Below are 18,644 nucleotides of genomic sequence, written 5' to 3' on the forward strand. Positions count from 1 at the left end.
GTTTTTTTGGGGTTTTTTTGTTTGTTTTTTTTGGGGGGGGGTTATTATTATTGGTTTGGTTTGTTTTTTTGGTAGCATAAGAACTAGGAACAAATATTTAAGCTGCCATGAGCCAGTGGCTGCCATACAGCATGGAGAATTCTGCTGGGAACAGGAAGAAAAGGAACCTGACCAGGACACAGTTTTCTCTCACCAAAAAATTCAAAAAAATTACAGGGTAATATTTTTTCATGGTTTTGGGGTATTTTTTACTCCTCTTGGGATCTGACAAATACAGCTGCTCATTCCAGTTACTAAAAAGCCCTCAGTTTCAAGGTTGGAGGGTTTTTTTTAAGTCTCAGAGTCCATAGAGTTCTCCATTGAAATACAGAAATATGTTAACAAAGATTTCATTAGCAAAGGGAAAGAGTAACAGTTTACAAAGATATTTTGGCTTGTTCCTTTAAATACATAGTAGCTAGTGTCTGTGTGCTTTCATCTCCTCTAATGTTAGGGAGAAGCTGGTACACAAAACCTTACCAAAACATCAGAAGTTCAAGTGTGTAAATATTTAAAAACTGCCTCATCTTCAAAACTAATTGTTTAATCATTAGGACTCACCAAGTTCTGCTATCATGTATACACCACTTTGTTTCACCAAGAGTCACAAAACCTTGGGACATGCCTCATTACCTTAAAAATGTCATTACTCTTCCATAGAACAACGGAAATGGTTAGTCTTGGATTTTAAATCCATCTGGCTCTAAAAAGCAGAGAAACACAACAGTTCTTCTGAAACACAAACCTCATTTCATAAGGAAATAAATATTTACATCTTCCTTTAACATTATGGAATTCCGAGCATCCTGTTTGTCAATACCTTAAGGTTTGCAAGTTATTTGCTTTGCAGTAAAATGCTTCTCCAAAGGGTAAGTTTAAAAGTTACTTTAAAATGAGAACAGCTTTCACGTATCAAAGGACAGCCACACAAATTAGACTGGGCAAGGGGGAAGCTGAGCATATGTTTTTTCCCCCTACACAAACAGTGCACACTATATACTCACATTTCTTCGCTAGAGCTCCCACATGCTACTGGCAGGCAGAGATACAAAACCTTTTGTAGAAATGGTACAACCAGCCAGTATAACATGAAGTCTAACAATAATTAAAACAAATCCCCAAACCCTTAAAATAGGATTTTCAAAGACAACATTACATCACCGTAATAAAAAGCTTACTTTTTAAAGTTAGCTTTACCAATTTAAAGAAAGCAATGCAAGAAAGGTATACGTGAGAGAGGAATGGTTTAATTACTTAAACTCACAGCTAGCTCTTACAAAATTGACACATTACTGCTGTAATTACCTACATTCACAGAGGACACAAAACTGACACTTGTAGAGGTCATTTACGATACCCTTGCCTTTGGTGCACTCAGTTCAACATTCTCAATAGATTTTAAGCACTAGATGTCATTGTTTTACAGAGGAAACAAAGAAACCTGAACTCAGGTCTCGACAAGCTTGTAAAGATGAGGGGTAAAAAGTAGCAAACATCTTTTTTTGAATATTCTCTCCTTCCGAAGTTACTGTGATAGTGGTTCTAACAACACTAAGTTTAATGTTAAGTGACTATACACAAAGAAATAAGCTTAATATGTTAAAATAAATCTAAACCAGCACTCTAAAGCTCCTCTTCAAAAGCACACCACGACTCTAAGGGAGGCTGTTCAGTATTCCTAACATTTCTCAGCTTCCAAGCCATCAGCCTCGTTCGCTCAGCCGATGCTGCCCTGGTCAATACTTAGGTACATCCAGGAACAACCTCTCTCCCCATGCTTTAGCACGTACCGCACCGGTGTGACTCGGGTAATCATACAGAAACACGGATATTTACATCAAGCGCTATGTGCAGTCAGACAATCACGTTTAAAAATAGGAGAGAAGAAAATGAGTGTTAATTTCAGGTTGCTCTCTGTCCTGAACTCTTTCAAGACAGGAAGGAGTGTCTTTAATTCAGACTGTCTCGGAGCAAGCGCTACAGAAGTAATTTACAAGATGGCAAGAAATTATAAGCCTTAACGACAGGAGGGCAACGAAGACAGCCTTTAATTTGGATTGCGAGGAGGGGGCGGTGGCGATACTGCACAGACAGATTTCTGCAAGTTGCCACGATACTTTCTAAAAATAGCAGTCCGCAGCTGCCGACAAAGAATCAAGGTTTGGGGCCGCGTCCCGGGAGCTGCTGCCGGACGGCGGGGCAGCCCCGCGGGAGCGCGCTGCGCGCTCCGCCCTGCGGAGGCTGCGGCGGGACCCCTGCCTCGGGCAGGGACCGGGGGTAACGAGGGGCTGGCACCCAGCAGCACCGAGAGACGCCTCACCTCCAGCCATCGCCGGGCTTCGGCGAACGCCGCCTGGAAGTCGTACTCCGCGTCCTCTCTCCCGTCCATGGCCAGCAGCGAGCGAGCGGGGGGCGGCCGGTGCTCGGCGGGGCGGGGGCGCGGCGGCGGCCGCTGTCATTCAGCTGCCTCCTTTTAACGCTGCCCGCGCCGTCTCCTCCCCCTCCGCCTCCTCCCCGCGGAACTCCCCCTCCCGGGAGCTCGCTGGCGCTCCGCGGCCGCAGGAATCCCAAGAGCCGCGGGCCGTGTGGCAGCGCCGGGACCCCCGGGGCAGCCGGAGGCCCGGGAGGGGCCGCACCCCCGCGGTGGTGGCGGCTCTCTCCCGCCGGGACGCGGCGCCCCTCGCGCTCCCGGCCGGTGGAGGCCGCCCCCGGCGGCTCCCGCCCCGGCGCATACCAGGAATAGCTGGGGACAATCGCACCTTTCAGGGCCGGTCCCGCCGCCCGGCCCCCGCCACCTGCCGCCCCGCCCGGCCGGGACTGCCCAGCGTGCCGCCGCCTCCCTCCCTCCGGCGGGGCCGCGGGAGCCTCGGGAGCCCGGGCCGCCTCCCTCACCTCCGCAGCGACGGGGCTTCCCCGGCCAGCCATAGGCAGCTCCGCGATCCCGGGGAAGCGGCTCCACACTCTGCAGCGTTGTCCCGTCTGGGGACGAAGTTAGGAGCCTTTTCCTCACCTACGGGAAACATGAGACCCACACTTCGTTTCGAGCGCTTTTCGTACAAAGTGACCGAGGCGGAGGTGCCCCGGCTGAGCTGGAGCCACACGGCTCGGTTTTCTTGCTTCCCTCCCCAGCCTCGCTGGCCTCAACTCTGGTTGAGCTCACGCTACCCAATAGTGCCTATTGATCTGGCTCATTCGTGTCCCTGTGCCCGGCTCACTGCAACAGATTTGTTGCGACTCGTCCACCCCAGACGCTATCCCAGACTGAGAGCTAAAGCCCGGTCTCAGTACGGCTCGACCGTGGGCCTGAGTGGGAGCTGCGCTGGGCTCTGCCAACTGCGGTGACCACAAACGTGCGGCAGGTTGGGATCACGTTGCAGCAAAGGGTCATCCACCCTGACAGAAGCACGGGGCGCAGGAGGGAGATGGTTTCTTGGCTGAACACACTGGAATCCTTTCTTCAAATACAGGGGTGGACAAGTGCTAAGCAGAAAAATTAAGTATCAGGGAAAAGAGCCGTTTCCTGTAATACTAATCCACAGCATTAAGTTGTTGTGTTTTGGCTTTGGTTTATTTGGGATTTTTTGACTACTAGATTTCATTCTGACATTGTATTTAAGCTGTCTCTCTACCTGAAAGGAGACTGTGGTGAGGTGGAGCTCAATCTCTTCTCCCATGTAACAAGCAACAGGACAAGAGGGAATGGCCTCAAGTTCAAGAGGATTAGATTGGATATAAGGATAAATTTCTTCAATGCAAGCACGGTCAGGCGTTGGCACAAGCTACCCAGGGATAATGGGGAATCACCATCCCTGGAAGTGTTCAAAATGTGTGGATGTGGTACTTGGGGACATAGTTTAGTGGTGAATATGGCAACGTTAGTTTAACGTTGCAGTCAATGATCTTAGAGGTGTTTTCCAGCCTTCATGATTCTATGATCTTTTCCTGCTTGAACTTTTTGTAGCGTTTTTTCTTTCTATGTCTTCTCTGTAAGTAAAACTCAGTTGCTGCACACATCTTTTGCTTTTATAGCCCATGGCACAACATACGTAATTTTTAAAGGACTACTGAGAAAAGATAACTTAAAGCTTTTGTACTACATTCACTTCTGAGATGTTGACTTGAGAACACATCATCTGTTACAGAAAACCTCAGAATGGGGAAGGAGAATTTTAGGAGATCAATAAGCCAAGAAGCTATGAGCCATCAGTTTCTGCAGTATATGGAAATCAGTGTTGCTGGTGTTAGACTCAGGAGGAAAAATGCAGTGACTCTGGCTGAAATAAGTTCCATGGGAGATATCTGACATTTATTAAAGTTACAAATGTATAGAAGTTATGTAGTTAGCTCCTCACCACGGTATAATTTGAGACATCTATACTATGAAGCCAGCAAGGAATAATATAAAAGCTGTAATTTTGAGGGTTTTTTTCCTTACCCTTTTTTCCTGTTCCAAGCCAGATAAGCCACAAGACCAAATACAAATTAAGAATCTACATTTTTCTTGAGTGGGAAGTCTGAACATCAGAAAACAACCCTCTCATCTCACTATTTAACATCCATGATTACAAAGGTTAAAAATGTCTAAATAAAACATGTATCAGCTGCCACTGCTGGCTCACATCAATTTGCATTACCTGAGGTTACCAAACATTTTTCTGGAGAACTGCAGCAACCTTTCTCCAGCTTTTAAGGACTTTCACTTTATCTAAGAGTACAGTGCTTGTCCCTAAGTAGGAGACAGTAACTAAGAATTCTATAAAATAGGCTTCCAAAAGACGTCATGTTTAAAAAAAAAAAAAAAGACATTTCTCACTTATTTCTGGTTGCTTTATTTCACTTCATAACAAATCAAATTACTTTTCTTACAAATTAAGTGTTTAATGTTTTATATCAAGTAATTCAAGTAATTTGAGTAATCATGTAATTTGATTAAGTGTTTAAGTAGATTGCATGGATCACAGCAACTTTTAAGTCTAAGTTCCTCACTAAGTAAAAAAAGTTCCAACATGTAAATCTCATCCTCAAAGTGAATTTTAAATCAACTGTCACAGATAAATTATTTATGTAAGTCTGAGCAACCAAAATAGTTTTATTATTCCTTTGCACTAACAATGTAAGTCACCAGAGTCCTAGATCAGAGAAAGATTACATATACCAGATATGACTGCTAATTGTTGCTGTCAAAAGTAGCAAACGTAATATTGTTCTACTTGACAAAAATAAACCCTTTCAATGTGTGTGCTCCTAGGGATAAGTCAAGCAACAGCTTACGTCATATGCTTTTCAAGGAGAGTTCTACAAATATTTGACACAATATTTTCTACCAAGGCAGGCTTCTTTCTTTAAGGAAAGACCGTATTTATTTTGTAAGTGTGGGCTGTTAAGTCTCTTTTTTTTCCAAAACATACATTTCAATGTCAGAAAACAACTTTCATCTTCCCTTAACTGAATCATGCAGCCACAATTGAAAGGAAAGGGCATTGTACTGGTTCTTAACAAAATGTCTGTAAATAATGTAAGAAAACTTGCACCAATATACTTAAAAGAGCTTGAACAATCCTGAGTGCTTAATAGCACACCAGCTCCACTCAGCTAAAATTACTGTAAGTGTGGAGCATGCATCACCTCCTCACTCCTACACACACCATTTCCATAAGATGGTGTGTACAGCCAGTGCAGACTGCAGAGGCTGAAGAGGAATTTCCTGGCACTGCATGCTCGTGGCCAAGCCATGCTCCTCCACACAAAGGTGTTGAGGCTCTGGCAAAGCTGCACAAGTTAGAAAATACAGTGTCATTTTCCCACAGAGCTTGAGCTAATAAGCAGATCGTACAGCTCAGGTGATGATGCAGACATTGGGGTGTCGCAGAGCCAAAAGCACCATGGGCTCCGCTGGGTTTATCAGCCTCTAAGTAGGACCTTGCTTGACTTTACAAGTCAGCCAATGTTGATACCTCACTTTTTTTATCCATGTTATACAGGTTATGTCAATGACAGAGATATTCCAGCAGCTTGTAGATCCCTTTACTTCCATTGCTCCTCAAGATAGTGCCAAAGCCTGTGCCAAAGCATGGTCTCACAAGCTCTGGAAAGCTGTTACACTGTACATGTTGGGTGACATGAATTTCTGCAGTGCAGTCTTTCACAGTTTCTACCAAGAGACCATGCAGTGAATACATACAGTTCAGCATAAAACTAGTGCATTGCTCTTCCTTTGGTACCTCACAGAGTGCTCACTACAATGTACCATCTTACATATTAATAAACTCAAATTAACACTGCAAATAAAAGGAAACCTTACCCTGCAGAACAACTGATTTGAAGACTATGTAGGTGCTAAGCAAAACTACAATATTGCCAAAATATTAAGAATTCTTATTAATAGGTTTTTACTTAAGATTCAAGATGTGTTTTTCAGCGTGACCACAGAAAATCCCACCCCAAATTTACTATTCTAACCTTATTATCTTTGACCTGAATTTGTCTAGTCAGTCCTTGTACCCAACAAGGAGGTCCATTTCTGAAGGGAATTTGCAGTAAACAGCTGCACAAAAACAGAGACACACCATTTATTACTTAAACCCACTGAAATCTTCTGAACACTGAAGATCATATATGAAGAGACCATTTCCCTAGAGTAAACAATTGATGTAGCTTGTTTAACAGCTTTGAACTGCACGTCCTCTCTCTCCTCACCCTCTCCCCTATCCTAAAAGGGCCTTATCTAGATGAACTATGGCTTACTTGAGAGGCAATCATCCAAGTCACCATTAGCTTAAAATATGCAATATCCCAATTCAGTGGTGACAACCTTTATTTGCTGATATTAGCAAGAAGACAACACAGATGGTTTGGTTACTAAAGCCTCTTTTTTTTATTTAAGAGCAAGTTTCAGGGCTTCATTAATGAGCATAGCAACATAAACCAAGTTAACATAAACTGCATTTTATTAGGGTGAAAAAGCAAAAACTTCAAAAATAGAAGCTCATTAGTGTTATTATTCTCCTTCGTTTTTCCAACCAGCTCACTTATAGAAAACAGACTATTGTTGTTACTGGACTCTCCAGGTGACATGTTTTAGACAGACACTCCAACTTTTTCTTTAGAGTGCAAAAGATGTTCTTAAGTGATAAGACAGACTCACAGGCCTCTTTCTTTTCTATAAAGAAGGAAAACTCTGCCAGAGTGCTTCTGGCATAACCCCATTCATTTTTCCTGCAATGACAATTGATAGAGAATGAAAGCACCCTCTGGGATGTGGAGGGTTCAGTTTCCTTTGGCAGTGGGTTTGATTGGAAGCAAATCTAAATTATTCCACTTCAAAGGAGTGAATAAGGAATATTTCTCTGGACTGTCAAAACCACACACATTAACCCTAAGCTTCACAAGAATCCTAATGTGTTAAAATTGCTTAGCTAAAAAACCAAAACCAAACCCAAACCCAAAACCAAACAAGAAGATCAAACTCAAAAGAACCACGATGTTACTAATTCAGGTACAGAAATTAGTCAATAGTACCTTAAGATCAGTGGGTGGAGTGAGAGGGATGGCAGGGGGGAAGGCTATCAGATAGCATTCAGTAATGCCACCTGACAAACTTGCAATAGATGTTCCTACAGGGGAGAAAAGTATATGACTATCATGCCTGCCTTAAATTCTCCAGTGTGTTTGTTGTTGCTAAACAAAACTTCATGACAACAATCATCACTTTTCTATAATTTATTTCAGTTAGGTGAGGTACTTCACATTGCCGTATTCACCTGTGTGTGCCTTCCACAGTCCTACCATTTGAATTACTTAATGTGCCTTTTTTTGGGGAAAAATCCACGTCATTTTTCCACATATATAAATAGCAAACATTGGTTTAACTAAAGTTTTTTGACAATTTATTAACGTTATTATACTTGAGAAACAAAGTGAAGTTTTATTCAAAATGTAAACATTAAGATGATTTAAAAATGTTAGTGCTCACCAACAGTAATAGTCCTTTTTCTGCCTATTTTCTTCCACATATTTATTTATAAATAATGCACTGAAAAATGTTTTTGTCACTTGAGTCACCTGAAGAAGTTCTTATAGTATTCTCGCACCATTATAAATAAAAGAAAGAGATAGCCTCATACTCCAAGTTTTCAGCCATCACCATACCACATACTCCACTCAGAATGTTACCTGTGCATGATACAAATGATAATCCTGCTCTAAAGCAGCTCATCATTATTACGAAGAAATATCACAGACAGTAAGTCCCAAAAATTTAAGGGGGTGGAAGGAAAAAAACCCACCACATAGAAATCTTGCACAAAATGCATGCCTGTATAGAAATACCCAAAGTTGCTGTAGGAACAAGCAGCAAAATATAGCAAGGACAAATGCAAAGTTTATTCCACGTATGCTACAATTAGTCAAGATGTTAGGGAAGTATCAAAATTTGTACTATTAACATATGGCAACAGTTTTATTCTTACAATCCATTGCAATAAAGTTGCTTCACTGGAAAAGACTTTTAAGCTGCAGACAGTGCAATTGCATTAAATCTTAATTCTTCTGGGTCACGTTCCATGAATTTCTTGCAAACTTCTATTGCATCCTAGGGGGGAAAAAAGTACAAAGTAAACCGAAATGAAGAACACTATAAATCGTATTTCTTACAAAAAAACCAAACAAAATACAACTGAAATACAAAGATATGCTTTATCCAAACTATGCTCATAAACCATAAAGGTTTACTAAATAGTGTGACAAACCTACATAAATGGTATTTCTGATGTGAGTTGTTGCATCCTGGGTTTTGGGCTGAGTTATCATTACTCAAGATTACTTACAGTGCTCATATAGGCAGCCTAAAAGAGCAAAAGTTTTACGAAGGACTTTAGCAATGATGATTTTTGTGACTGAATATTACTTTGTGCAGCAGATGTGCTGCTTATCTGACTTACTAAATGCATCTCTGAAGTTTGCCTTAACTAGTACTGCTGCCTTCAAAAATTTTTCCTTTGTTTCAAGATGAATCTAAGCTGGGTGGGGTAATTGAAAGATTTTAAGTAATTCCTTCATCTAGCTTTAGGGTGCAATCTGGTGAACACATGTAATCAGCAAAAACAGGAAAAAGATACATATGGAATAAGGAAAGCTTTATCCAATTTGTTCCCCTGTCCAAGCAAGCACAAATTATCTGCAAACTTTACAGACATTAGTCTATGCTTCTAAACTATAAAATAATTTTGTATTTTGTTTGTTTTAGTTTCTCTGGTTTCTTCCTTTTGTAATGCTAATCCAATCTGGATATCATAAAACTCAGATCTATGCATTGCCTTCTCTCAACTTCAACTTTGCAGCATTCTGTGGGGATGACAGTTTATCCTCCCAACTCAGTGTATCCCTTCCCAATTAATTTCTCAGCTCATGACACAAAGAAGCACCCAAAAGAAGCTGTGAAAGTGGAGAAGACCAAGGGTCAGAAAAGAAATTAACTTCTGTCTAGCATGACACCTATTAAAATATAAACCAAAGGAAAGAGAATGAAAACTTATAAGTTTTCAATCTGCTAACTTCTTGTTAGATGTACTAATTGAAAGGAGCAGGAGTATATGAAAATCTAAGAACAGAAGATAAGACAGTCTGATCTTGTGTTATAGTCAACCCTTCTGATATTTATGTTATAATACAAAGTGTTACAAAGTATCTCTTTTCAAACCTAATTCGGCCTCACCATCCCACTTGCTGTATTCCTCATCCAACTATAAATATAGCTAAACTTGTATAGGTATTTTCATATATCTATTTTATAAATTTTGTGGAAATACAGCAAGAATTTCATATAACACCACTTAAGAAGTTTCTGTATCCCTACCTCTAAAAAAGAATCATCGCTGGTTTCCCCATGGTTTATTGGAAATGGCTTGCGCCCATCTGTTGAAAGACAAAGTGGGTTGAATAACACATTTATAAAATTATAAAAGCTTCATTTTCCAGTTAAAACTATTTAAACAGATTTTTTTGTACTTCACTTTCAAAAATGCTATCTCATTTTTCATAAAGTTCACACATGCAGCTTGCTGTTTGCTGGTCTCTCCACTGTTGACTGCTTCTACCAGTATCATTATATACAGTCTGTTGCTCTTAAAAAATTATCCAATCAAAATGATGAAATATTTTTCAATATTTAATTTAAAAATTTCAAAGCTGTAAGTTGCTGTTGGTTTAGTGCTGGTATAGTACTTCAGTTTTTCAAGTAGAGTAGCAAAATTTCAGCTACGCTTGATAGATTTATGCAGACAAGACAGCTGTATGTCTGTGCAGTTTGACAGCTGTGATCAGGGACTCCACACAGACCAGAGTAGCAAACCCACCATTCTGAAGAGTCTGGCATCACTGAAAATGTTTCTGTCATTTAAAATAAATTAGCAAACAAACCCAACAGCTCTAAGTATTAAGTATTTTCACAGCTTTTAAACAGGGTTGCTATTTAAACAGGGTTGTTTTTCTTTTATAGTTTTTTTTCCCCTTGCATTTCCAATAGAATAATGCTTGTCATTCTCAGCATTTGAAAAAGAATTTCATTCATATAAATATGCTTCAGGTTACTTGTAACGAGTTAACAGTATGAAAACTTACTTCAGGGTATCTTAAATATTTGCTAAACCAAAATCACTTCTGGCTCTGTCTTCCCTGTAAAAGGCTTTTCCCTCCCCAAAGATGCCACCAAAGTTGACAACAATTCCAAACTATATTTTCCATAACTAAAAATAGATTTGATGTTAGAAAACTTTTGGATTTATATGAACAAGATGTTGTTCATTATTGTAACTACCATGGCTGAAGATACAAGGCAAAACCCTCAGAAAATGCCAGGGAAACAGAACTGCACTGCACTGTTCCAAGCTAAGTTTACCTTAATTTTGGTGCTTTTTCTTTTGTCCATATTGGCAGAACAACATTTTAATTTCATGTGGCTATAAATAATGTGTTTTCTATGACAGAAAAATCACATATATTTAATATCCATGTGCTTCCTTAGCATTTTCTGCATGCCAAAGCCCACATGCTGCCCACACTGTCTGAAGACAGTGAGTCAATTGAATAACCTTCTTCCAATCAATTGAAAAACCTTCCATTTCCCTACTTTTAAGTTGGGTTTTTTTTGCTTCCTTATACTGGTACAGAGAGAAGTTATTTTAAGAACAAAAGAAAGAGTACTATTGACATTCCACTGTACAGCAGAACTAAATGCCTCTTCTTCTCATTTTTTCTTTTTAGGAAAAATTCAAATGGGTTTCTCTTGCATCATACTTACAGAAAATGGGTAAACATGGTCATCATAGTATGTAGTCTGCCTTTTTAAGCAACATAAATTTATGGACAATGAAAATGTATCAAGGAAACAGTAGCACAAAACCAAAAAAAAAGTGAAAGTCATCCCTTATGCCTTGAAATTTAGAGCCATTAAATATTTAGTGCATCCTACAGTACTTACCTTTTTGATCTAGTCCACTGACAGATACACAGCATCATAAAATACAAAAATGTGTGCCTATTGGTTATGACTTATCCCTGGTAATACCCTTAGATCAACTTAATATTAACATAAGCACTTCTTATATATTGCTTATGCCCCATGTTGTGATTGCTTATCACCTGTTAAGGGCATTGCTTAATTACATGCTGATTTTCAAAAGATTAATGTCTTATCACCATAAAATACTGCAAAAATTATGTTAGGAAAGATCAGTGACTTGCAGATTTTAAATGCTGATCTGCTTGCTGGATTTCTGAAGAGCCTGCTGGAAAACCTAGTTGCCCAGCAACATATTTAAGATTGGAGTCATTAGAGAATATCTGAGCAAAACTAAGTGCTACACAATCTGAACAGGGAAAAAATAGCTGTATTTCAAAGAATAAGGACTACTGTTGCACAGTTAACTGTCTACTGACCACAAAAACTAGAAGAAAAAATATCAGACTATTACAAAGAAGTTGCAGAGTGTTAACATCTCTTAGTATCCTGACTACCTAATTTGAGTTCAAACAGTATCACACTGCTTAAATAATATAGCTAACATTTCTGAAGTGGCACACAGTTAATTTAATACCTCCACAAGCAGTTCAGGAACATAAATAACACAAATTCCTGTGAAATGTTGAGTTTTTATCCATTTTTCTTGCTTCCTGTTCTTATAAAAGAAGTTTGGATGCAGTCTAGTATTCTGTACCATTTTATCTTAACAGGATAGAGTTAAGGGAAGGAAAACAAAAAGACCCAAAAAACCAACAACAACAAAAAAAAAAAACCAAAAAACAAACACCCCCCCAAAAACCAAGAAGAAGGCTGCAGTTGTTTGAAAGAAATCCCCAGACCCCTAAGATGCAGCTGAAGTGAACCTAAGCCCTACATAACATCAAGAAATCTCTCTGAAACTTTGACAGTTAACAGCATCACTACTTGCATTTGTTTCTAACAAATGGAGAGAGTGGATAAAAAGTGTTCTTACCCAATTCATAGAGATGACCACCTACATTAACTAATGCAATAAAGTGAAGATCTACTTTTTCATCTATACTTGGCGCCTGCAAGACAAAACAAGACAAAAAGAAAGTGTGTTTATTAAATTCTTACTGCTATATGATTAATGAGCATGTATCATCATAATATGCAAAATACCTGGACAAAAGAAATCACAGTTGGGAAGCACATTCTGGATCTATACAGAATGGCAGAAGTCAAGTGAGGAACATTTTGGAATACAAAGAAACTGTCTGCAATGGCTATATCAGTAAGAATCCATGCAGTAAAGTATCTGGAAGTATTTTTGATTATAACTCTATATAAGTTCTATTTTTCATTACTGAATTAGAAGTAAAATCAGCTCAAATACATAAACATCAAAAATAGACTTTTTTATAAATAACAAATCCTTCACTAACCTATCTCCCATAACAAAGTGATGCAGGACTCGACTCAGAACCTGTAATATTTTAGAACTGAAAATATTCACTTGATCAAAATAATATTTTCCTCATAAGTGAAACCCAAGTAACCAGTTTCCTCTTCACAGGCAGTCAAAACATACACATCTTAGGTAGGGAGGAAAGTAATAACCAGAGGTGCCCAGACTGAATTTTCAAAGTGGCATCATACTCATCACACTCAGTAAGGATTGAAGTGCAGTGACAGCACCAAGTGATACAACATAAAAAAATGTTTAGTTCGTAAAGATCTACCTAGCTCAGTACTGTAATGACAACTACAGCAAGCAGCAAAAGCTTTTGCAGAAGTTTGTGGGCATGCACAGCATGGTGTTCCACCAACACACATTCCCAGCACCCGCTGAGCAGTGGTGTTGGAACCTGTGAGCCAGAAGATCTATCATCATTTCTGAGCCAAAAGCTCTATTGCCACTGTTGTGCTCAATAGCAACTGATGGCATTAATTCCTCATCAGTCTCTCCAGTCTGCATCTGGACACATTTTAAGATGATACTGTTTTGAGCAAATGGGAAAAAGGACTTCAGGTTTTCTTCACTATCAAGAATCTGACTTGTGTGAAAATGTATTTAATGTAATTTTCTTTCATCTTTTAATTAATGCTAGGCTTACATGAGTTTTCTAAACTACTCCAGAAATGTAAAAACTTGCTAAAAATTGATTACAGTGTAAAATAAGTTGTAGAACCTCAAAGTCTTTTAAAGACTGGGTTCAAAATTTCCTTTTTGATGATGGCCATGAACAAAGACTTGAAAAGATTATATAAGTTGAAGAAATTTGGCAAACAACCAGAAAAACAGACTGAAGGACAAGAAGTCACCAAAAGTCCTTCAAATACATCAAGAAGGCCAAAGAATGCAGTGCTGTGGAGCAACTGCCAACAGCTTACAGAAATTCTGTATAGCAAACTCAAAGATGAGAAAAAAAGAAAAAGAAAACAAAAAACCCACACAACTTGCCCTCACTCTCATTTATCTCCATGACCAGTTAGAAGTGTGAAAGGCACAAACACCCTGTTTCATCACTGTTTCAGAGAGCCTAGAATGGAGAAAAGGCATTCTGGCCATTGAAGATGAGACATCTATCAAAGGGGCAAACGGATCTTTCCACCAGAAATTCAAGCAGTCTTAAGTGAAATGGCCTTCAATAATTTGTTTCACAGAAGGCCTAACAGAGCCAGGACTTAGCAAAACCAAACAGCCCCAGGAACTTGACTACTCCAGTTGCAAATTTCAAAGGACCACAGGTTCCATAAAACCACACAATACAGTAAGTAACGCCCAATGGCACCTTGTTATTGCTATTGACCACCCAACAGACATCTAAACTGTAGTGCTACAAAAGTTTGCAGGCAGGCTAGGCTGAGCATGCTTCTCACCTAATTGTCACCTAATTCCCTTCAGAGACGTATCACTTCACAGCTGTTCACTTATAAATTAAACATATCAACTAAGAAATCTGGGTTTAAGAAATTTCTGGGTTAGGGGGAAGACCACTGCCAGTTAGTGTCACTTTAGGAAGGAGGTGGCTTAACAATTTGATGCCTACATCTGAACATTCTCTACCTGGGTTCAAGGTGACACGAAGTAGGAGAGTACATCATTATTTCAGAGGACTTTGAGATGTTCAGGAGTTGATTTTGACCACATTTAGAAAAAGATATAGTTGCCCTTTTAACCTTTTTGGGTGTTAAGTTCATTGTCAAATTCTAATAAATACCCTTTCTCTAGAGAGACACCATGGCATGCTTGGAATGCTGAGTCTATATATAGAAAAAAGATTAATAAGGAAGCCATCAAAAAAAGCATGACTGACTTTTTCATAAAGTTTACTTAAGAGATGGACTCCCATAGAATCCTGCTGAGTTTTTGTAGAAGACTAAACTAAATAACATGCTTTCATTGTGCTATTGCCATAAACTGTGAGAAATGTTGTGTTTTTACATTTTTAATTCCCCAACCTCAGAGAGAGAATGAAAATGCTATGCCATTAGTAAGTTTTCTACCATATGTTCTAATGTAAGAAGTCTCCTTCTATTGAGATTTCTTTTCATCTAATCTAGATAGCAGTAGAGTTGATTGTTACATTTCTTGAAAAATTAGGATTTCAATAATTTTTGACAGAAAAATATTTACATAATCATAAGCACAGTGAAACAATAGGGTCTGAATAGTCACCTAAAAACTTTGTATTATAAAAATCTGTTGCTTATAACTTAAGCAAACAAGTAACTGGATTAGTTTTTCCCAATGTGACAAATCTGATTCAAAATCCCTCCACCTCTCCCCTCCTTAGGGAAAAAAACCCCAACACATCCATATGTGTGCAAGCACACTCACACACACAGACACCTCATGAAAAGCCTAGTCAGGCCAATTTCCACTTCACTGGGAAGCCCTAGAAATTCTAACTCTTGAACCAGAAGATTTTAAATTTCAAAGGAATGAAAAAAACTGGGAATGTCAGCTCCAGGGAGATGCCTTTTGTGGTCTCCTCAAAAAGCTACACCTTTGGCTAAGTTTTCAAGTTTCTAATAAAGTGTCTATGTCAATGCTTAAAAGAACAAGGAGCAGAGCTTTAAAAAGTCTTCCCGCACATTTATCACGACATAGTATTGCTTAGAACAGTCACAGATGATTTTCTCTTGATTGCTCTTCTTGTCAAAGACCACAGTAACACAGACATCAATCAAGTGTTCAGATGATCTGTTCCTCTAGATTTTTTCACTTAAAACCCCAGTCAGTGTGAAAAAGGAAAAAGCACATTTGAAGGACCACAAGGAGAAAGACACAGGAGTCTAAATTATGTGATTGTCTAATCAGAATTTGGAACTAACCTGTGGGATTCAAGACTCAATTTTCAAGTCTTCTGAAGAGCTGTCATGCTGAGTACAGGAAATTTATACTCCTCTCCTACCCAGGAAAGACAGAAAGAGGACGAATACCAGCATCTCGAGTACCTTACAAAGCTTACATTGTGGTTGCAATCATAGTATAAGAAGTAAGTTTTGGTTATTTGGGGCAGTAGACGTAATTTTTCCAATTTATTTCTCCAAACTAAAAACATGCTGAAAAAAAAAAAAAAGGCAGAAGACTCAAAACTGATTTAAAGAAGAAAAATACAAGAAGTTCAGTGCTCAGTGACAGTTCTGAGAACATCATCTCAAATGTAACTTTTTGAGGCAACATTCAATGATAATAATACAGAATATTTTCATGAATGCTCAGTCACACACACAAAAGAGACAGACAAGGTTGTCTGCCCTCTAATTTTGGATACCACATTAAAAGCACTTAAATATCAGAGTCCCGGTTTTCCAGAGGATTTGACTGCCTTCTCTGCTAACCTGGACATTCAAATTGAATAATAAACAAGTGCTGACCTTTGTAAGAAATCAATTGAATTGACTTGTCTCAGGTCAATACCCATTAGTTCATGCTAATGAAACAGAACCTCTACATTTCTTCCTCTCTTCACTAGCAGGTATCAAATCTATAATTAAAACTGTGTTTCCCAAAGATTTTACAATATAAATGATAACCCTTCCTATGCCTTCTCGTACTAAGAAATTCCTTTAGTTTTACCTTTCACCAGTGCATACTGTCCTCTCCTCATGAACTAAACCAGTCTTTCTAGTTGTTGCATTAACCTTCAGAAACTCAATCGTACATCCCATATCACTGTTTGCCCAATCATATCAGCCTAATAGAATATAGTTCATCACCTCCACAGTTTATCTTGAAATGCACTTAGACCATTATCCCAATCTAAAAGCTGGTATTTCAATTTTGCATTTGAAATCCTTTGATCTTCAAATGTTGCTAAGTAAAAACATAACTGTTTGTCAAATTTCTGTGCATCTGGTTTCTTTTCCTAAAAGCATAATTTCCAGGACAAACTTACAACTGAGAAAAAAAATGGTCTTGCTCTCATGGATCCCCACTGAACAAGCCTTACCACACCCTGCTTAAAATGTATTTATGAAAGACCACATTATAAGAGCAGATTCAGTGGTACATGACTTGCTTTTGAAAGGAAGAAGCAAAGCAAGAAGCCTCACAAACCAGTTTAGTAGAATGCTTTGCAATACAGGTTGTGACTGGGAAAGGAAAAAGAAGTCATTTGGTGTTAAGTCAAGAAACTGACCTCAGGAGTCTGTTAAGTTACGGAAGAGTACTGAAGACTGATAGGGAAGAGACAACTTTAAAGAACCTTCAGGAATAAAAAAAAAAGAATACATCCAATTGAAAGATCATGTCAAAAGCACCTATGGTTTTAAGAGAAGAAAAAAACGTAGAGGTTTATCTATCCAAGTTCACTCACAAGGTATTACAAGAAGCCAAAGAAAAACAGATCCAAAAAAGGCTACTGGGTATGGTTTAGATTCAATAAATTCTAAAGTAAAAGGGAAAAAAGTGATGCAATTGCTGTTGAGTAGATCAGACATCTGTAACTTCTGTTTTGCCGCATGGGATGTGCTTGGGCAAATATAGTGTGTAGGACTGTGAAAGGCATTTGGGTCTCGGTTAAAGTACTGCAACTGAAACAAAGACCATTGGAATGATGGTCACAAGCTTTTAGCAAGACTATTTCTGGCTTTTTCTCACAAAACAGTGACATCTCTATTCATAATCAATACACTGCAGTGAGTTTGACATATAAAAGGCAGCAAAACCTAAGGCAAACAGAAACACTAAAAGACTAGATGATCTGGAAAAGAAAGTTACAAGGATGGAGGAAAAGTCAACATTACTAAACAAGCATGCTGTTAGCTTATCTTAAAAATTTGCCACATCTACTGCAATTTATCAGATTTGTACAGAATGCTTTAGGACAGTATTTTCATTTCCCCCCCCCTCCTAATATATATTCTTAACTCATCTAGAGACTTACTCTAAAAAGATGTATTGGGTCTGGCTGAGATGGAGCTTCCCAGAGCAGCCCTCCCAGCGCTGAGCTTTGCTTTGGTAGCTGGAAAGGGGCTGGTAACACCCCAGTGCTTTGGTCACTGCTGAGCAGTGCTGGCACCACATCGGTGCCCTCTCTCCAACGTTTCACCCTCACCAGTAGGAGAGGGGTGGGCAAAATCCTGTGAGGGCACACAGCCAGGACAGGTGGCCCAAAATGACCAAAGGGATATTCTGTACCATATGAGGTCTGCTCAGCAATAAAAGCTAAGAGAAAGGAGGAGGAAAAAGGGGCAGGCATTAGTTATTGCAACATTTGTCTTCCTGGCCAACCACTACACACACTGAAGACTGGCTTCCCCGGAAGTGTCTGGACATCCCCTGCTGATGGGAAGTACAGAATAAATCTTTTGTTTTCCCCTGCTTTCATGTGAAGCTTTTGCCTTACTGAACTGCCTTTATCTTAACATATGAATTTTTTTCTCTTATTTTCTCCCTGCACTGGCCTGCAAAGGAGGGGAGAGACAGAGCAACTTGATGGGCCTCTGGTGTTCAGCTAAGGTCAACCACTATTGAAGTCAAGAAAAGTTTTCAACTAGGAAAAGTGCTTGTATTTAAGGAGCCTAGAAAAAGTCTCCCAGCATCAAAACTTTTGCTCTAAATTTTCAAACAATCTTTTTTCTGTTTGTCAATGTTTTAGTAGTAGAAATGTAC

At 39.2% G+C, this 18,644-nt stretch overlaps 2 protein-coding genes across 13 annotated transcripts in view; both read right to left on the bottom strand.

The window, feature by feature from the left end:
* The window catches only part of LMO7 (LIM domain 7), a 131,997-nt gene extending 129,544 nt beyond the window's left edge, over window positions 1-2,453 (bottom strand). For 2 of the 4 annotated variants that reach the window (XM_053971006.1, XM_053971005.1), the window contains exon 1: window positions 2,360-2,447. In XM_053971006.1, coding sequence (XP_053826981.1) covers window positions 2,360-2,428 — 69 coding nt within the window. In that variant the 5' untranslated portion in view covers window positions 2,429-2,447. Of the gene's footprint in view, window positions 1-2,359 lie in introns of all 4 variants that reach the window. The other 2 variants (XM_053971007.1, XM_053971008.1) reach the window with 2 other exon arrangements.
* Window positions 2,454-7,743: 5,290 nt separating this feature from the next.
* UCHL3 (ubiquitin C-terminal hydrolase L3) overlaps window positions 7,744-18,644 on the bottom strand; it is a 45,147-nt gene continuing 34,246 nt past the window's right edge. For all 9 annotated transcript variants that reach the window (XM_053970611.1, XM_053970617.1, XM_053970614.1 and 6 more), the window contains 3 exons: window positions 12,531-12,606; window positions 9,893-9,951; window positions 7,744-8,629 (listed from right to left, as the gene is read on the bottom strand). In XM_053970611.1, the coding sequence (XP_053826586.1) occupies window positions 8,546-8,629; window positions 9,893-9,951; window positions 12,531-12,606 (219 nt within the window). In that variant the 3' untranslated portion in view covers window positions 7,744-8,545. The remainder of the gene's footprint in view (window positions 8,630-9,892; window positions 9,952-12,530; window positions 12,607-18,644) is intronic.

This window comes from Vidua macroura, chromosome 2 (assembly GCF_024509145.1).
Source record: "Vidua macroura isolate BioBank_ID:100142 chromosome 2, ASM2450914v1, whole genome shotgun sequence".
Taxonomy (NCBI): Eukaryota; Metazoa; Chordata; class Aves; order Passeriformes; family Viduidae; genus Vidua; species Vidua macroura.